The 18,647-nt window shown below is 43.0% G+C and overlaps 1 protein-coding gene across 1 annotated transcript in view; it reads left to right on the forward strand.

Annotated features, from left to right (window-relative positions):
• The first annotated feature begins 8,002 nt into the window (after nucleotides 1-8,002).
• LOC119362576 (4'-phosphopantetheinyl transferase HetI-like) overlaps nucleotides 8,003-18,647 on the forward strand; it is a 17,334-nt gene continuing 6,689 nt past the window's right edge. The window contains exons 1-7 of the mRNA XM_037627823.1: nucleotides 8,003-8,162; nucleotides 8,276-8,588; nucleotides 9,382-9,557; nucleotides 10,377-10,441; nucleotides 10,523-10,624; nucleotides 10,729-10,884; nucleotides 11,368-11,466. Coding sequence (XP_037483720.1) covers nucleotides 8,389-8,588; nucleotides 9,382-9,557; nucleotides 10,377-10,441; nucleotides 10,523-10,624; nucleotides 10,729-10,884; nucleotides 11,368-11,466 — 798 coding nt within the window. The 5' untranslated portion in view covers nucleotides 8,003-8,162; nucleotides 8,276-8,388. The remainder of the gene's footprint in view (nucleotides 8,163-8,275; nucleotides 8,589-9,381; nucleotides 9,558-10,376; nucleotides 10,442-10,522; nucleotides 10,625-10,728; nucleotides 10,885-11,367; nucleotides 11,467-18,647) is intronic.

Below are 18,647 nucleotides of genomic sequence, written 5' to 3' on the forward strand. Positions count from 1 at the left end.
CCATGGTTATTGAAGCGGGTGGGTATAGAAAGTTTCTATGGGTATGGGTTTGGGCACAAGAAGGTTGTACCCGCCCATACCCTACTCATTGCCATCCCTAGTTCATTATTTGCCTTCAAAATCTAAATAAAAGTCCACAAAAGCCTTGCACAATCATTACCATCGTCTTACTCACGAGAGGCAATATTAATCAATGGATTAAAAAGATTTTATGCCTCGGTTGATTTGGAAGCCTCTTAAAAGAGCTCATATTCTCAATTTGAACCGCACTTTTTGCATCAGATGTGTTGTACCAACTCGACAACATATTTTTTTGCTTGCCGCTACTAAACTAGTCGGCGTGTCAAAGAAGCGATTTGATCGTGTAGCCCGAACCATTCCAGAAACTTACAAGTTCTAGTTCGCTCTCATGTGAGCTTAGGGATAGCTAGGAGTCAGCAGGAGAGCAACAATAGAGGGGCCAGCATGGGCATGGAGCCCGTGTCACAGTCCACCCCTTCGATTCAGGTTCCAAAATTGCATACGATAAGGGTGTGATTTAGGTTTCATTGTCAAAAGAAAATATGGTAAAATTTGTAACCATAGATCCAAAATGTGTTGCAAAGTGGTGCAATGTGTACCTCTTTACAAATATGTGGTTAATTTGTCCTTGGTACTAACTTTGAAAGAACATCCGAACATGTTTTCCCATTTTTGGATCTTCATGAAATGGTAGAGAGCCTTCCCCTTCGTAAAATAACATGCGTAAACCTTATTGAAAACACATGTAATTTTTAGAATAGGGGCAAGTAACTAGTTGCACTAAAATTTGAGCCCACATTCAATCGAATTTTGGAGTGAATTAGCTGGTGCATGCAATTCTACGTCGTCATGGTTGGCATTGTGAAGACTAGTCCAACCAATATCTTACATCAATGGTTTTCCTATTTCTTCGGCAACCAAGAAATAATTGTTTCTAAGTCAAATCTGATAACCTCCTACATGTTATCAAAAGTGAGATGGTCTTGATTGAGCTTTTTTCAGATTTGTAAGCATGCCAAATTGAATATTTTTATGGCAAATTTAGTTGGCTTGAGGATGGTAAATTTAGTTTACGAGCACATCAATTTCCTGGCAAAAAAATGAACTAAGGTGGATTTGTCATGCTTGCCAGCTAAACTTGCAATCCTCGGCAAACACAAATTGCCATAAAAATGTTCGATTTGTCCGGATAAAAAAATTTGACATCATATTTGTAGTGGAGTCCTTTTTTGTTACTGTTAGAACTATTTTAGAAGTGACCATATCTTTTGTAATATAATGCAGGGTTAAGTGGACAGCCGACGATTGAAATACCCTCTCTAGATCAGATCTATGCATGTGTGACATTATGCTGACGTAGGATGCATGCGCGTCCCGGCAGAATTAGGTAGCTGATCCAGTGATCCTCGGCTTGAGATGAGATCGATTTGGACACAGCCTGTGTTCCACGAACGTTGTGTGCATGTAATCATACCGTTGGCGTCAACATGCTCTCTCTCTCTCTCTCTCTCTCTCTCTCTCTCTCTCTCTCTCTAGCAACGTGCAACGTGCAACATATACACCATCGATATACGCTGTGCATACGTGCAGGTAAGCATATAGCCACGCAGAAAAAACATGTACTACGTCCTGATGCCGTGTAGCAACAATAATGTGGCATGGAAACCAAACAGCATTTTCTCTATGGTACGTACGGTAGGTGTAGTGGAATTCCCGCCCCTTGTGTATTAATTGATTGATTGATCTTGCTCGGAATTCCAATATGTATATCTCTTCTAAAGTTGGTATGATTATACGCCCTGATGCCGTGTGGACTTTATTTAGTTTTGGTAGCTAGCACTAGCAGCTAGTGCTCAATAATAACCAGACTTTTCAAGCTCATCATTGTTGCTAGTTACCCGAATCAACCGAACCAATCCTTTTACCACCTTTACATTAGTTCGCGGTCAAATCGTCTCAGCGACATCGAGTAGCTGATTGCAACTGTATCTTGGCATCTTGCCGACATATGTATGCACCGATGTGCAATACTTCCTCGGTCATATGCAGTCAATATTTCAAACTTTGACCACTAGTATGTGTAAAAGTGAATGAATTGGCCATGGGGAAAATACCTGAGATCGCATACTATAATTGTGTTTGAATCTGCAAAACCTTTTTACCATCTTTAGGCACATAGTAAGGAAAATATTGTAGTCAAAGTAGAGATTGTAAAAGTCAAACATCACTCGGAGCTCGACATGAGTGGACAAGAAAATAGCGAGTATCTATGTGTATGTATGTATTGTATATGCTAGCACAATTTCTACATATTAAAATTTGTCATTAGTTGTTTTTATTCTTTTTATTTTTTAAGGTTAGTATAATGCCACTAATTTACTCTTTCTTAAAAAATATTTTTTGATGTAGTTTTGAACCTTTTTTTTTTTCTATCAGTATAGCGGAAGAAGGCGGCTAGACAAGCAAGAAGCCAGCTAGGCCTCTGGATCTTGATCGGATGGTGAAGAGTGGTGGAGAACGAAGTTAGCCCCTCTTTATCTTAAAGAGCACTGTAATTTGAGGCCGCACTCAATACGACAAACATGTATAACAACAGAGTAAAAATTAGGTGTGCTTGTCGGCTCAATCTTTTGGAGGTGTTCATTATTTTCTTCGCAACCTCTCAAAGATGCTCATAGGATAGGGCGTGTGTGTGTTTATAGAGATGAGTATATATGCTTATGTACGAGCGTTTTCGTATGTACAACGAGCGGTATATGGGCGTCCATCTGTACGTTTATCTTAATTTTCACGCGCGAAGCCAATTACCTATGCATCGCATGCGTCTGCGTACACATACAATTATACAATTTTTAGCGAGACTGTGAGAGCCTGAGAGGATGGGGTGGCCGGAAGTCTGGAGCGCACTTTGTGAAGCCCCAGTTGAGCCCAAGCTGGCACGTCAAATACACGCGCACCGCAGGTTCTACGCTGCACGTAGACCACCCACCGGTACGTACAGTGCCGCACCGCGTGCTGGAAAGGAGTTTATCAGCAGATGCATGCGTACGCGAATCATTCTCCGAGCCCGCCATGGACTCGTTAGGTGTAGTGACCCAACCCATCCACATACTGACATACATATGAGCGTCCACAAAATGACTTGAGACTCCTGCAAACACATCTGCATGCATGACAGACTGCATCCAGCTGATTGTTAGCCAGTTTAAGTGTGAACTGCCTGTACTTTGCTAGCCGTTGTGTCTAACTCTAAATGTAACGCAACGTGAAGTGAAGGTAGGCATTGTGCTCGCTGCATGCATGCATGTCGTGCGCTGGTGGGACCCACGCGTCGTCTATCATCCGCACTGCACGCGGTGCGCCTGGCCGTTAATATTCTTTTCTCCGATCTTGCTGGTGTGCCTTTTTCTCCCCGGAGAGGAAGTTCTCATGTAGTATAATGGCGGCGTACCTAACCGATCGAACTCACCTCGATCGCCCAGTTGGGCGCAGACGCGTACTAGAGCGTACACGCGTCGTATATATCCAGGTCAGGCCAAGCCAGCGCCGGCTGCCGCACACTTCTTTCCACACAGGAATAATTAGGCCGTCCATGATGAACGCGCGCGTACGTAAAGCAGATTCCATCGACAAGTACGCACGTATATAGTACTTTTTTTAACACGGTATGAACACAGACGTTTATACATACATGCATACACTCACTTCTATTAACGCACATATATATACCTTATTCTATGAACACCTTTAACCAGGACTTGAACTCTGATGTGCTGAGAATACCACTATTCTTATAATTATCCAATCACAAGTTATTCGCGTATGTAATTACTCAGTATGTAATACTACTCGCGTTGCCCAACTGGCACGCGCTTCTCGATGATGGGTGAGCGTTACGTTCCGTTCCATTCCCTGCATGGTTTTCTTCTAAAACTAGGACGTTGGTACGCAGAAAGAAAGAATAGTAAAACCATGCAAAAATAAAGAAGACAAATAAAAATACTATTTTATTCTGTTTATCATTTCACGCATGCATATGAGTTTTTCATTGCATCGTATATTTCAAGATCATAGCAATTATAGCATGAAATAAAATTCTTAACTATGAATATGGAAATATAATAATATGATATTATTGCCTCTAGGGCATACTTCCAACACCTAGGACTACTTGAGATGAGCCCTAGTGGGAGGCAAAGGAACCCTTAGTATTTTTTTTCTTGGAGAGAAGGCAACAACTGCGTGAGGACGGGGATATGTCATACGACAAAATATATCAAGAAACCAATAAAAAATACATAGAAACAAACAAAGAAAAAACCCGCACGGAAGCTCCTAAAATCCAGAAGTGAGACGGTTGCTCCGCCTTAACGCGCGATGATATATGGGAGCTCCTATACCTGGGAGCAACTAGTTGACAAGTGCTCCTTTGGAAGCCTCACAATCAGCAGCGCCACTTGGCGCTCTCTCAGCCACCCGCCACGTGTTCGCTCTGGGTGCTCCCTCCGGATTTTGTTTATTTTTATTTTTCTGCACGCATTTCGGTTTTTTAAACGAGTTTTTTTTGACATTTCAGTTTTCCACCTGTCTTCCTTAGCTTTTGAATAAAAAACAATTTTTGAAAAGAAAACAATTGTGCGAAAAACCGTGTTTTCATTTTTTTTTCTTCCGCGAGAGTCACGGTTTTGCTTCGGCGAGAAACACAGTTTTGCTTTCGCGAGAGTCACAGCCGTGCCTCTCGGAAACGAAAAAAAACGTGTTTTATGTTTTTTTCTTTCGCGAGAAGCACGGTTTTGCTTCCGCGAGAGGCATCATTGTGCTTTCGCGAGAGTCACGGCCGTGTGCCTCTCGAAAACGAAAAAAATGCGTTTTTTGTTTTTTCTTCTTTCGTGAGAGGCCCGATTTTGCTTCCGCGAGAGGCACGGTTATACTTTTGCGAGAGGCATCTTTCACGAGAGACACGACTTTGATTCTGCGAGAGGCATGGTTGTGCTTTCGCGAGAGGCACGGCCATGCGTCCTCGTAAACCAAAGAAAAGCACGTTTTTCTCCTTCCGCGAGAGCCACGGTTTTGCTTCCGCGAGAGACACGGTTGTGATTTCCTGAGAGGCACGGGCGTGCATTTTTCGGAAAGGGGAAAAACCCGTGCTCCCGGTTCGATTTTTTTGTTCGGTTTTTTTCGTGAAAAAAAGTTTGTCAAAACCTATCAACATAGGATCTAGTTTTAAAGATCTCGGCGCGAGGAATCCAACGATGAAAACGGTTCTAGATTTGGATACACGGTTTAAGAGATAAAATGTTTTGAATAAACGGATCTACGAAAAAAAAGAAAAACTCGCAGATTGCTACAGGTGGCGTACATGCAGCGCGCCAGTTGTCACAATCTAGAAAGGTGGGAATGATCTTTGCAATGAGTACCTTTTAATTAGTGATTTCGCCTATATCTTGCTTACTGCAACGTGTATGGACTCTCGCCTAAAACGCCACCACAAATGGGTTGGGCCTAGATTCCCGGTACACATCACATCGTGTTGTGTTTTTCTTTCCTTTTTCTCATTGTTTACATTTTTGAAATATTCTAAATACATATAAAAATTTAATGTACTTAAAATTTGAGAACAAACGAAGTTGGAAAAATGTTAACACAGTGTTAAACTTTTGGTAGCATTCATATATATTGTGACACTTAAAAAATGTATGACTTTTTATACAATGTAAAGAAACATTGTTGTAATTCGAAAAATATTGTTTCATACCATTAAAAGAAACGTACATTATGGTACGTTTAAAAAAATGTTCACCCATTTGAAAAATTGGTTTGTGACATTTGAAAAACTTATGTATACAATATAAAACAAATGTTCGCTTAGTTTTTTGAAAAGTTCAACTTGTATTTGACAAATGTTAATGGTTAAGTGGGACCGAAGAAAACCAATAAGAAGAACACATAGAAAAAAGTACAAAATAAAAAAACCCAAAGTAAGATAAAATAAAAGCTGATAAGAAAACGCAAAACAAAACCGCATGGAAGTTTCTAAAATCGTACCGAACCGGTCCATAGGCAATTCCTAAAACCCCTCTGACAGCTACAGTACTGGGCCGGCCTGTTCACAAAACTCCAGAGGTGAGACAGAAGGAATTCTCAGTACGGGCGAGATATAGCGAGATTACTAATTGAGGAGCACTCTTTGCAAAGGTTACTCCCACCTCCCGAGGGTGCTACTTATCGCAACCAGAAAGTTTTTCTTTTTTGTAGATCCGTTTATTCAAAATATTTTTATCTTTTAAACTGTATGTCCAAATCACGAAGTGTTTCCTCGCGTCGAGATCTTCAAAACTAGGTCTCATGTTGATAGATTTTGATGAACTATTTTTCACGAAAAAATCAGACGATAAAACCGAACCGGGAACACTTTTTTCCCATGCCTCTCGTGGAAGAAAAGAAAACACATTTTTAGAGGCGCGAAAGCATAAGCAAATCCGTGTCTCTTGGGGAAGGAAAAAAAGAAAACATATTTCTTTTTAATTTCCGAGAGGCACGTCCGTGCCTCTTGCGCAAGGAAAAAACAAAATACTTTTTTATTGTTTCCGAGAGGCATGGCCATGCCTCGCAGAAGTAAATCCGGGCCTCTTGTGGAATTAAATGTGTGCCTCTCATGGAAAGAGAAAAATAAAACCCATTTCTCTGTGTTCTGAGAGGTCGTGCCTCTCGCAGAAGCAAATTTATGTCTCTCGTGAAATCAAATCCGTGCCTCTTGTAGAAGGAAAAAAATAAAATCCATTTTTTTCTGTTTCTCAGAGGCTAATTTCGTGCCTCTCGTGGAAGTAAAAAACATGTTTTCTCATTTTTTTTAATTTTTTTATTCAAAAGGTAAGAAAGACCGGTGAAAAACCAAAAAGCCAAAAAAAATATATATAAAAAGCCAAAAACACGTGTGAAAAAATAAAGAAAACAAAAATCGGAGGGAGCGCCCAGAGCGCGACACATGGTGACGACCGAGAGTGCGCCAAAGAGTCCACCCCAAGTGACCCTTGCGGGGGCTCCGGAAGGATTACGACTTTGTTAGTTGCTCCTAAGATATAGTCCTGGATTATCTCAGAAAAGAAAATAAAAAAAAAAAAGATAGTCCTGGCAGACAAATGTTGACCTACGCGTTACACGTTGAATATGATGCACCACCCTGCTCTGTCAATAAAATGGGCCTTCTTTGGTTAACTGGGCTGACCTGGGCTTTCTGGTCCAGTGCGCGGGCGACGCCTACCCCGAGCCCACCCTTCCCATTTATTCAAAACGTTTTATCTCTCAAACTATGTGTCTAAATGTCAAACCGTTTTAACCGTTGGATTCCTCATGTCGAGATCTTCAAAATTAGATACCATGTTGATAGGTCTCGATGATTTTTTTCCAGAAAAAATGGCCGAAAAAACAAAGTGAGAGCACATTTTTTTCCTTTTCAAAAGGGACGATGTGGAAGCATATTTGTGCCTACACTAGAATTAAGTGCGTGCCTTTCGCGAAAAAAGGAAATTTTTTCCTTTCCGAGAGAAGCAAATCCATGTCTTCATAAGAATTAAATTTGTGCCTCTCGCAGAGGATTTTTTTTTAAAACGACCGTGCCTTTTGCGAAAACAAATCCATGCCTTCAGGAGAAATAATCTGTGCCTCTCGTGGAAGGGGAAAACATATTTTTTTTCTTTAAAGAGGCATGATTGTGCCTCTCGCAAAAACAAATTCGTGCCTCAATAAGAATTAAATTTGTGTCTCCTACGAAAAAAAACACATATTTTTTCCCTTTTCGAGAGTCACTACCGTGCCTCTTGTGAAAGTTTTCTTTTTTAGAGACATTCGTGAAAGTAAATCTGTGCCTCAAGTTGATCTCATAAAATCGGCCTTCTTTGGTTAACTGGGCCAACCTGGGCTTTCTGGTGCGGTGCGCGGGCGACGCCTACCCCCGAGTCCACACTTCCCGGTCTATCTCCTCCCGATACAACTGACGCAGGCCCGGCGGCGGCGGCGGATTTCACTCCTCCGGTCCTCCCCCGACTCCTCCCTTACCCGCCCGCCGCCGGCGCCCGCAACCTCTCCCGGACGCAGCCCTGCCGAGGATCTGCGCCGCCGACGAGCCCCCGGCGCTGCGATAGGTAAGGCCCATCTAATCCAGTCGCATTGCACGATTTGTGAGGCCGGAGAGGTTGCTGGCGGGATGTGAGACCCTCTAATTAAATTACCGCCATTTCTTGTTGCTCCGCCGCAGGCTCGGCTCGTTGGATTCGAGAGTAAGCAGGCCGGCCGGCCGGCCGCCCCTCGTTGCCACCAACAGCCCGCGCTATAAGCCAAGCCTGGCGGGCAGCGCGAAGCCGCACGCGCATGCGCCACCACCATCTCCTCCGCTGCCGCGCGATGCCTATCCTGCCGTCGCCGCCGAGGACGCTGCGGGTTTCGGGGAGCCTTGTGCACCACCGCCTCATCCGATGCCGTGGGTTGCCTATCCCGCCGAGGACGCCGGGGGTCTCGGGCGGGCGCCTCTTCTCCTCCCTGCCGCTCCCGCCGCCTCTCCAGTCCCCAAGGTACCCCCTTCCATCCTTTTGTGCTTTGCAAGTTGTGATTCCTCGGAACCTGCTTGGACATATGGTAGATCTGCCTCTGGCGGCAGGCAGTAGAGGTCATGCTGCCAGTGTATGGCTATATGGCCTTTTCAACCAGTTGTTAGAGGTATCGTTCGACGCGAGGGGAATCGAGGATGTGAGGAGAGCAGCAAGGGGATCAACCCATGTCTTGTGACCTCGTGGTGGCGGCCATAGGCGACGGCGGCGTGACACTATGCTCCATGTCTCTCCTTAATATGAAACATACTTTATATTAGACAATGCCGGAGATTGCCAAGATTACTGGCTTCTACTTGCTATTACCGATCTTGTTTGTTCACTAAAAATTGTGAAATAGGTACACTTATGTGCATGAAAATAACATAGTGCATGAGAATTGAGCACATCACAAATCACCAACTATTAGGATGAGATGACCGTTTGCTTTTTGTTCTGACAGAGCGAAGATTGTTCGCCCGGTTAGATTTTTCATAGGGGCTGGTGTTGGGCATTCACTGAAGGAGAGATTGTCGGGTTTTATTATAACTCTCCTTATAATCTCTATTCCTAGATACTCCCTGATATTGGCATATGGATAGAATGATTAGCTTTTGGTTCAGTAATTGTTCCCCTGGGTTAGGTAAGGACTGTACTTGATGAGTATAACTCTTTAACATTTGCAAATGGTTGGCTTCTTTTTTCTTATAATAGCTATTTGGTGAATTGAAATATTTTGAAGACATTGGTTTATGTGTTTATTTCTGTTGTATTGTAGAGAGGTGCATGTTTGGTATCTTTGCCCCGATGAGCTGAATAATCAGTCCCAGCTGAATATGTATGAAGAACTCCTGTCTCCTTCTGAAAGAAAGTATGCTGACTCTATGAAAGCAACATTGTTGCGGAAAGATGTTGTTTTGTCCCGTGCATTGTTGCGCACCACCCTCTCAAGATGTATGTAACCACCAACTGCCTATTGCACCGTCGATCACACTTAATTGGATTTTCATGCCTGTTACTAACTTACTGTTTGAACTGCAAAAATGTCTTATATTTAGTTACAAAGGAATCATCATTCAAGAGATCTTTTTGTATGTTATTCTTGTTATTATTAGTTATTTAATACGGAAATTGGTTGCAGATTTTAGATTCACAAGCATATATGTTGGTTAGGATTGACAACAAATATAATCCTTTCCATGGGTTGTGCTATATATAAAAACTATTTTAGTTTATATACCCTGTAATCTTTGTAATCATCAGGAAAACTCTATCTTTTTAAGAAAACAACTTAATATTTCTGGAGAGCTTCGGAGCTACTGCAATTTATGACTCTTAGATGCACTGAGTTATATTGCCTTTGAACTTTGCCTGTAGATAGGTGGGCTTCCATTTGCGCATTCATCTTGTCTTACATATACAGGAAGTATATGATTCAAAATCATCGATGTCATGTAAACTGGGTTCTTGCATCGGTAGATGTATTTTTCCCCCTACTAGGTGTATTATCACTATCTGATGCAATTTTTTTTTGCAAATAGTCCTAAAAATGGAGAATGAACATATCTTCCACTTGACCTGAAACATGGAAGTTTGACATGCTGCTCAATGTTAAGTTTATAAGCATGTTATCTTGTCAATAATTATACTATATACTCGTCTTGTTAGTTCTTATCAACTACTCCCTCCGTATCAAAATATAAGATGTTTTTTGACACTGTCATTAACAGAATTACTGATATGCTTATTTCTAATTTGTTTGAACTAGATTAGATACAGATTGTAAAATTGATCCGAGGTCATTTGAGTTTAAGAAGAACAAATTTGGCAAACCTGAGGTAACGGCTTCAGCAGTTATTTTTTCTGCAATTTAAAACCTTGTACTAATTTGCCTTTGGTTGCTCTCCATGTTTAATCAGGTATTGTGGCCACTGGATGATAGCACTGCGGAGCAACCTTTGCATTTCAATATTTCACACACAACTTCTTTGATTGCCTGTGGCATTGCCATTAATGCTCATGTATGTTCCTTGCCCCTGTGACTATCAAAGTGAGAAAGAAATGACCATGTTTCTGTTGCTTTGGATGTTATTCAGTTGATATTGCTATTTATGTACTGTCTCAGATTGGCATTGATGTTGAAGAGAAGAAGCGGAATACAACCAAGAATATTTTATCTCTTGCTCGCCGTTACTTCACCCCTTCTGAAGTTGATAGTCTAGCTGAGATTTCTGATTCAGATGCTCAGCGGAAGGAATTCCTGAAACTATGGACTCTTAAAGTTAGTGAGGCTCTCTTTGGTCCTCTACTTATAGCCCTTTCATGCACATTCACTACGTTGTGCTGGTGTACATTCTGTAGAACATTGAGCAGCGATGGTATTTTCCAGTACTAGGGTAGAATGTATCCTCTGGCCCATAACGTAGTCTAATATGACCACCTAAAGCATACTGTAGCTGACTTAATTGTTCTTTGATATAGAAATGCAGGTCTGGAATGTGTCTAGAGTGAACTCATTTTAATGCTAACTAGCTAAATCCTTCCTTACATATGGTTATATTAAATTAATCAAATTGAAGGACACATAGATGGGCACCTTATGAATAGTGCTTTTGTGGAAAAAGGAATCGGTATGAGAAGAGTTAGCGCCAAAGTGGGTTTGCAGCAAATGTTGCCCTATGTAAATTTAATATTCATAGTACTGATTACTGATACGATGTTTTAAAATAAATTGCTTACATAGAATTGATGTATAAATTTTTAGGAAGCATATGTAAAAGCTCTTGGAATGGGTTTCTCAGGTGCTCCATTCAGTACGTTTTCTATAATGCTGGAAACAAGCAAGGGAATTAGGATTTCTAAGGTATACATCTTCAACCTTTCCCTTTTGTTGCTGTCTTTAACGTATGCTATATGTGTAAGGGAGCTCTGGAACTATGTATCTTAAAAAAAATCCACATGATATTCTGTGACATCTTCTGACACGTGGGTCTCCTGGACACCTAACATTCCTTTTGGCCCAACTGTCAGATGACATGTTAAGCAAATTTCACAAGGAAAAGTATATGGTTATTATGCATTACTAGTTATCAACCCATGCAGCTGTTTGGGCTAGATATTTTATATGACACATAAATAAGAAAAAGGTCGAACAATATATTTCTTTAATGGACACTACGGGCTCCTTGTGTGGGAGCATTCAACACTGGGTACACCCTTTGTGCAACGGAAACTTCAGAATGCAACAGGAATATGATGAAAAATAGAACCCGTTAGAAATAGTCGTGTAAGTCAACTTTATTTAGGCAGATAATGTACATGATCTGCTGGATGTGTATTTCACATGTAGATGACAATGTAACAAAAAATTGAAACACAATTCTAAGCCTATTGGAACCCAGATACACATTACTCTACTAATCCTTACATTGTTTTTTTTTCCGAGAAAACGCAAAGGATCTTTGTGTTTCATTTCATTGAAAGGAAAGAGAGAACAAGCCTCCTAGGAGGTGAGTTTTACAATGCCATCGGCCGATTAGTGTTCATCCCAGGAAGTGGGCAGAACAACCCTAAGTCCGTGGGCTCCGGCGTTTGCCCAACAGCGGGCCTTGTCTTTGATCCTATCACTGGTAGAAAAAGGGCCTATAGTCCCGGTTCGTAAGGGCTTTTAGTCCCGGTTCCTGAACCGGGACTAAAGTGTCGGTACTAATGCCCCGACCCTTTAGTCCCGGTTCAATCCAGAACCGGGACTGATGGGCCTCCACGTGGGCAGTGCGCAGAGCCCAGGCAGGAGACCCTTTGGTCCCGGTTGGTGGCACCAACCGGGACCAATAGGCATCCACGCGTCAGCATTTCTGTGGCTGGGGTTTTTGTTTTTTTTTGAAGGGGGGGGGTGTTTGGGTGTTTTGGGGGGTTAATTTAGGTGTTTCATATATTGTGTTAGCTAGCTATAATTAATAGAGAGAAGTGTCCTCTCTTATGTCCGTGCTTGGTCGACGCTACGTACTATACATACGTATAGAGAGGACTAGACACGCTAGCTAGCTAGTAAGCAAACGAAGGAAACAGAAGATCGTCATGAACATATATGCATACAGAGAGAAGTGATATCGACCACCTCTCCTTCTCCAAGAGATTGGTCGAACAACAAGTTCTCGTATATCTATCCGACACTACTGGCTACATATATACAATAATTATCTCTTACAAATATAATCATACGGACTCATGGTTCACATAGTATTCTCCGTCTTCAGCGATCACGTGGTCAAGAAAGAATGCCGCCAATTCCTCTTGAATTGCTCGCATGCGAGCTGGTGCTAGGAGTTCATCCCGCTTCCGAAACATCTAATTTGAAGAAGGGGGTCAATACATATATATATGAATGAATGAAACTCAACACAGATGATGGTAATAAAATAAAATTGTGAATGTTGTTATTTACGTACTTCATATTGTTCGTCAGAGTACCCGCCCCGCTCACAAGTCGTGTGGCGGATGGACTCGCAGACGTAGTATCCACAGAAATCATTCCCTTGTTCCTGCCACAACCACTTTACAAGAAATAAAGGTCAATCAAACTGATAATCAAGAATGCTAAATGGTATTGATGAAACTAGCGCTTGAATCACTAGCTAGGAGATGCGCGGAACATGCTACTATAGTACTTACTTTCGGGTGTCTAAATTCCAGCTCCTTCGGCAGTCCCGGAACTTTTTTGGTGAATTTTCTCCAAACCCTGCCGGGCAAAGAAAACAATTACTTGATATCAGGAAATGAACAAAGTTGCTGATATGGTGGATAATGATCGATTTAACTTACTTCTTGAGGATTTCAGTCATGTCCGCATACTCCTGGGGATCTTTTCGTTTAGAGTCCAAGACAGTTACTACTCCCCGCTCAAGCCTAATCTCTAGGAGAATATAGTGGTACCTGCGCACGCATGCATAACTCATCAATTACATTACTATAATCTGGACTAATATATAAGGGAAACCGAATATGCACAAGACAGTAACACTCACTTGAAGTTGTAAGGAAAGAGTATTATATCTTTGTTTTCATTTTTTTGAATGATCGTAACAAGTTGGCCTCGGTATCTTCAGGACGATGTTCAACCTCAGTTGCATCTATGAGATATGTGTTAACGAACCCAATATCACCGATTTGTCTTTTCTTCAATTCGGCGATCTTCAATCTGCATAATATAGTGAGGATAATTATAAATACATGCAATGAAAGAGATGAGCTATATAGAGAGACTTAATGACAGAAGTAGTAGTACTTACAGACAGTAGCAGGTGACCGTTGTTTTATCGAGGGCCAATTGATTGGAAAACTGATAGAACTCCTCAAATGGAATAGGCAACAGTTCAATTCCAACGAGGTCATGCTCCGGTTTAACTCTCGCATACAAAGTATTCCTCCCCTCAGACTCTCTGCAGATTTTCAAGTACCAATCATGTAATCTTCGCATCATCGTTGTTAAAGATTTTTCATCTTTGACGAGAGGCTTCCCGTACTCGTATCTGTGTATCTGCACCTCCATGGGATCATAATGTACATCATCGGGCAGGTAATCGTCAACATTGCAATAACCGGGCACCATCCTCGGATCGACGATGTCGCTAGGCACCTTGAGTGGGGGGCACGATTGCTTCGCTTGTTCGTCGAGCTGGGCAATTTGTTTCCCAGCTGCTCGTCGTTCTTTCAGCCTTTGATCACTGACTGTACTTCCCGACCGCTCCGCTTCGGCCCATGTCTTTGCAATAATGCGCTCATAGTTGCCTTTCGGCGGAGACTTGGGTGGTTTTGCCAGGGCAGCTAGAGTGCGCTTCACTTTCACCGGATCTACCTTTTCCTCCGGAGGTGGATGTCTCTTTGCTTTCAACCCTTGAAACCAGTCATCCACTTCGATTCGCGCGATCTTCGCGTTCTCCTCCGGGGTCCTCTCGTATGGTAACTTCTCTAGAGTCTTCAGAGAAGGACCGAATCTGTATGTCCTCCCGCCTCTGGTTGTACTGGTAGACGCCGACCGAGCAGACGGAGCGGTTGTCTTCTTTACTTGCTTACGAGGCGGAGGAGAAGGACTACGACGCGCCAGAGCAGTTGGAGCGGTGGCAGGTCTCTTCCGCCCTTGCTGACGAGGCGGAGAAGGAGGAGGTTGGCTGCTTGGGCGCGTCGGCGCAGACGGAGTGCCGCCACGCGCCGGAGAAGGCGGTGGAGGAGGCGGAGTGCCCTGACTCGCCGGAGGAGGAGGAGGAGGAGGAGGCGGAGGCGTCTAGTTCGGAAGGTTGATGAGCTCATTCCGCCATAGGCATGGAGTCTTCAGAGCAGACCCCAACCGAGTCTCCCCTTCACCGGTAGGGTGGTCAAGCTGGAGGTCCTCAAATCCCTCCGTTATTTCATCCACCATCACCCTAGCATATCCTTCTGGAATCGGCCGGCAGTGAAAAGTTGCGCCGGGTTCAGTAGGATAAACAGAGCCAACAACCGCCTTGACCTTCAAATTCATCAATTGCGTCATAAGGTGGCAATTTTGAGACTCCGTGATAGCATCCACGGGATAGCTGGCAGGAGCCGTCAAGGCATGCTCCGGCTGAAGCAGCTCGGTGGAAGCCACGCTGCTTCTGCGCTGAGATGGCGGGGTAGCTTCGGGGGAGGCTTCGGCAGTATGTTTGCTGTGATTTGCTTCTCGTTCCTCTATCGCGTCTACCCTTGCTTGCAGCGCCTGCATTTGGGTCTGCTGCACTTTTTTCCTCCTCTCATGGGATTTGTAACCGCCTGCGTCCGGAAACCCAACCTTCCACGGAATGGAGCCTAGCGTGCCTCGTGTCCGTCCAGGGTGCTCAGGATTCCCGAGGGCCATTGTGAGCTCGTCGTTCTCTCTGTCTGGAAAGAACGTCCCTTCCTGCGCTGTTTCGATATACTGCTTAAGCTTACTGACTGTATGTCCATTTGATCGTTCGTCCAAATGCACTTCCCTGTTACAGGGTCCAAGGTTCCGCCAGCCCCGAAGAATCAAGTCCGGCAACGGTCTGGCCAGTTAATTGTCTTTGGTTCGATCCCTTTATGAACCAGATCATTCTCAGTCTTGGACCACTTAGGCCGGGCTACGAGGTAGCCACCTGACCCCGTGCGATGGTGAAGCTTCTTTTTCGCAGCATTTTGCTTGTTTGTCGCCGACATCTTCTTACTCTTTTCCGATGTCTTGTGGGCCACAAATGCGGGCCAGTGATCTCTGATCTTCTCATATCTGCCCTTGAATTCTGGTGTCTCATTATTTTTGACAAACTTATTCAGCTCTTTCTTCCACCTCCTGAATAGTTCTGCCATCCTCTTCAGAGCAAAAGACTTGATTAATTTCTCTTTAACTGGGTTCTCTGGATTATCCTCTGGCGGTAGGGTGAAATTTGACTTCAGCTCAGTCCAAAGATCATTTTTCTGCATATCATTGACATAAGACACCTCAGGGTCTTTTGTAGCCGGCTTAAACCATTGCTGGATGCTTATCGGGATCTTGTCCCTAACTAGAACCCCGCACTGAGCAACAAATGCGCTCTTTGTCCTGAGGGGTTCAATAGGTTGGCCGTCGGGCGCGATTGCTATGATCTCAAACTTTTCATCCGAGCTCAACTTTTTCTTCGGGCCTCGTCTCTTTACCGAAGTTGTGCTCGATCCGGAGGGCTAGAAAAAAGAACAAAGACTTAATTAATATGTGTACATACCAAAACAATGAATGCATCAATCAGCTAGTCAGCACAGGCTTAACTAATATATATACCTGGCCGGACTCGGTTCGGTCACCGGAGCCGTCATCACGGTCTCCTTTTTGCACCGGCATTGGGTCACCGGAGCCGTCCTCATGTTCTTCTTCTTGCACCGGCATTAGGTCACCGTAGCCAGCTTGTTCACCCTCTCCTTCCAGACCATCGGTTTCGTTGAGAAACAACGAGATGGCATCACTTCCTTCTGCGATTATGTCCCTCAACAACGCTTCTTTTGCTTCGTCTAGGGCGGTGTTCATAGTTTCTACAAATATTTACAACATGGCAATTATTATTCAAACATGACAGATGGATATATTAGTGCCAAACGTAGAACTAGCTACCTAATCATAGTAAGCTATCGGGAGGGGGTATATATCGACAACGACGACACTGCATCTATGTCCCTCGACGACCCTCGTTCCCGATAAAAAAAAGAGGAAGAAGAAGAAAAAAAAGAGAAGAAAGAATAGAGGAGAAGAACTCCTCTATTCTTTCTTCTCCTCTTTTTTTTTCTTCTTCCTCTTCTTTTTTTATCCTCTTCTTCCTCTCATGTTCGAGAGGATCGCCGAGGGGTCGGGAGGTTGCCTAGTGTCAAAGGATTCAACAAACCCATGTCTTCATCATTAGGCGAAAGTAACATGTGCATGATGGTACGAAGCTCTTCAAAGTTGTTCTGGAACGGAGTCCAAGATAGGATAATTCACTTTTTGGTACAAAGTTCAGCAAGAGCCTTCCGAATATCGCTATTTGGAAGGCCTTTGCTGAATTCGTACCAAAAGGCGGATTATTCTATCCGGGACTCCATTCCAGAACAACTTTGCAGAACTTCGTACCAACATGCCCTGGTTACTTTCGGCTAATGATGAAGGCATGGATTTCTTCAATACTTTGACACTAGGAAACCTCTCTCGACCCCTCGAACCCTCGACGACCCTGGAACCCTCGACCCCTAGACGACCCTCTTCTTCCTCTCATGTTCGAGAGGATCGCCGAGGGGTCGGGAGGTTGCCTAGTGTCAAAGGATTCAACAAAACCATGTCTTCATCATTAGGCGAAAGTAACATGTGCATGATGGTACGAAGCTCTTCAAAGTTGTTCTGGAACGGAGTCCCAAATAGGATAATTCGCTTTTTGGTACAAAGTTCAGCAAGAGCCTTCCGAATATCGCTATTTGGAAGGCCTTTGCTGAATTCGTACCAAAAGGCGGATTATTCTATCCGGGACTCCATTCCAGAACAACTTTGCAGAACTTCGTACCAACATGCCCTGGTTACTTTCGGCTAATGACGAAGGCATGGATTTCTTCAATACTTTGACACTAGGAAACCTCTCTCGACCCCTCGGCGATCCTCGACCCCTCGAACCCTCGATGACCCTGGAACCCTCGACCCCTAGACGACCCTGCTGGAACCCTCGACCCTCGACCCTATAGAACCCTCGACCCTGAAACCCTCGACCCTTGACCCCTTAACGACCCTCGACCCTCTACCCTAGTTCCCGACCCTCGACCCCTCGGCGATCCTCGGCACCCTCGTTCCCGATAAAAATTAAGAAGAAGAAGAAGAAGAAGAAGAAGAAGAAGAAGAAAATAGAGGAGAAGAAGAAAGGAATAGCTAGAGGACAAGATCGAAGAAAAAAAAGAAAAAAAAGAGGAGAAGAAGAAAGGAATAGTGGAGAAGAAGAGAAACTAGAATATTCCTTTCTTCTTCTCCTCTTCTTTTTCTTCTTTTTTCTTCTTCTTATTTATTTCTCCTCTTCTTTTCCTCTCCTCTTCTTCTTTCTTTCCTCTTCTTATTTTCTTCTTTCCTATCCTTCTTTTTCTAAAATTGTAACTTTTGCATATATAAAACTTTTCTAAAATTGTAACTTTCTATATAAAACTTTCCTATCGGGAGGGGGAGAAGATCGAAGAAAAAAAAGAAGAAAAAATAGAGGAGAAGAAGAAAGGAATAGAGGAGAAGAAGAAAAAATAGAAAAAAAATTCTATTTTTTCTTCTTCTCCTCTATTCCTTTCTTCTTCTCCTCTTCCTTTTCTTCCTCTCCTCTTCTTCTCCTTTTTCCTCTTCTTATTTTCCTTTTTCCTCTCCTAAATATATAAAACTTTTCTAAAAATGAAAGTAACCTAAAATGTACTAAATCAGAGAACATATATAGATAATCCTTTTCTAAATATTTAAACCTAACTTTTGCATATATGAACATATATACACAGAGAACATAAAAACATATATACATTTTTATAAAAAAGAAAAATACAAAATACAAACATATATAT

This window comes from Triticum dicoccoides, chromosome 1A, assembly GCF_002162155.2.
Source record: "Triticum dicoccoides isolate Atlit2015 ecotype Zavitan chromosome 1A, WEW_v2.0, whole genome shotgun sequence".
NCBI lineage: Eukaryota > Viridiplantae > Streptophyta > Magnoliopsida > Poales > Poaceae > Triticum > Triticum dicoccoides.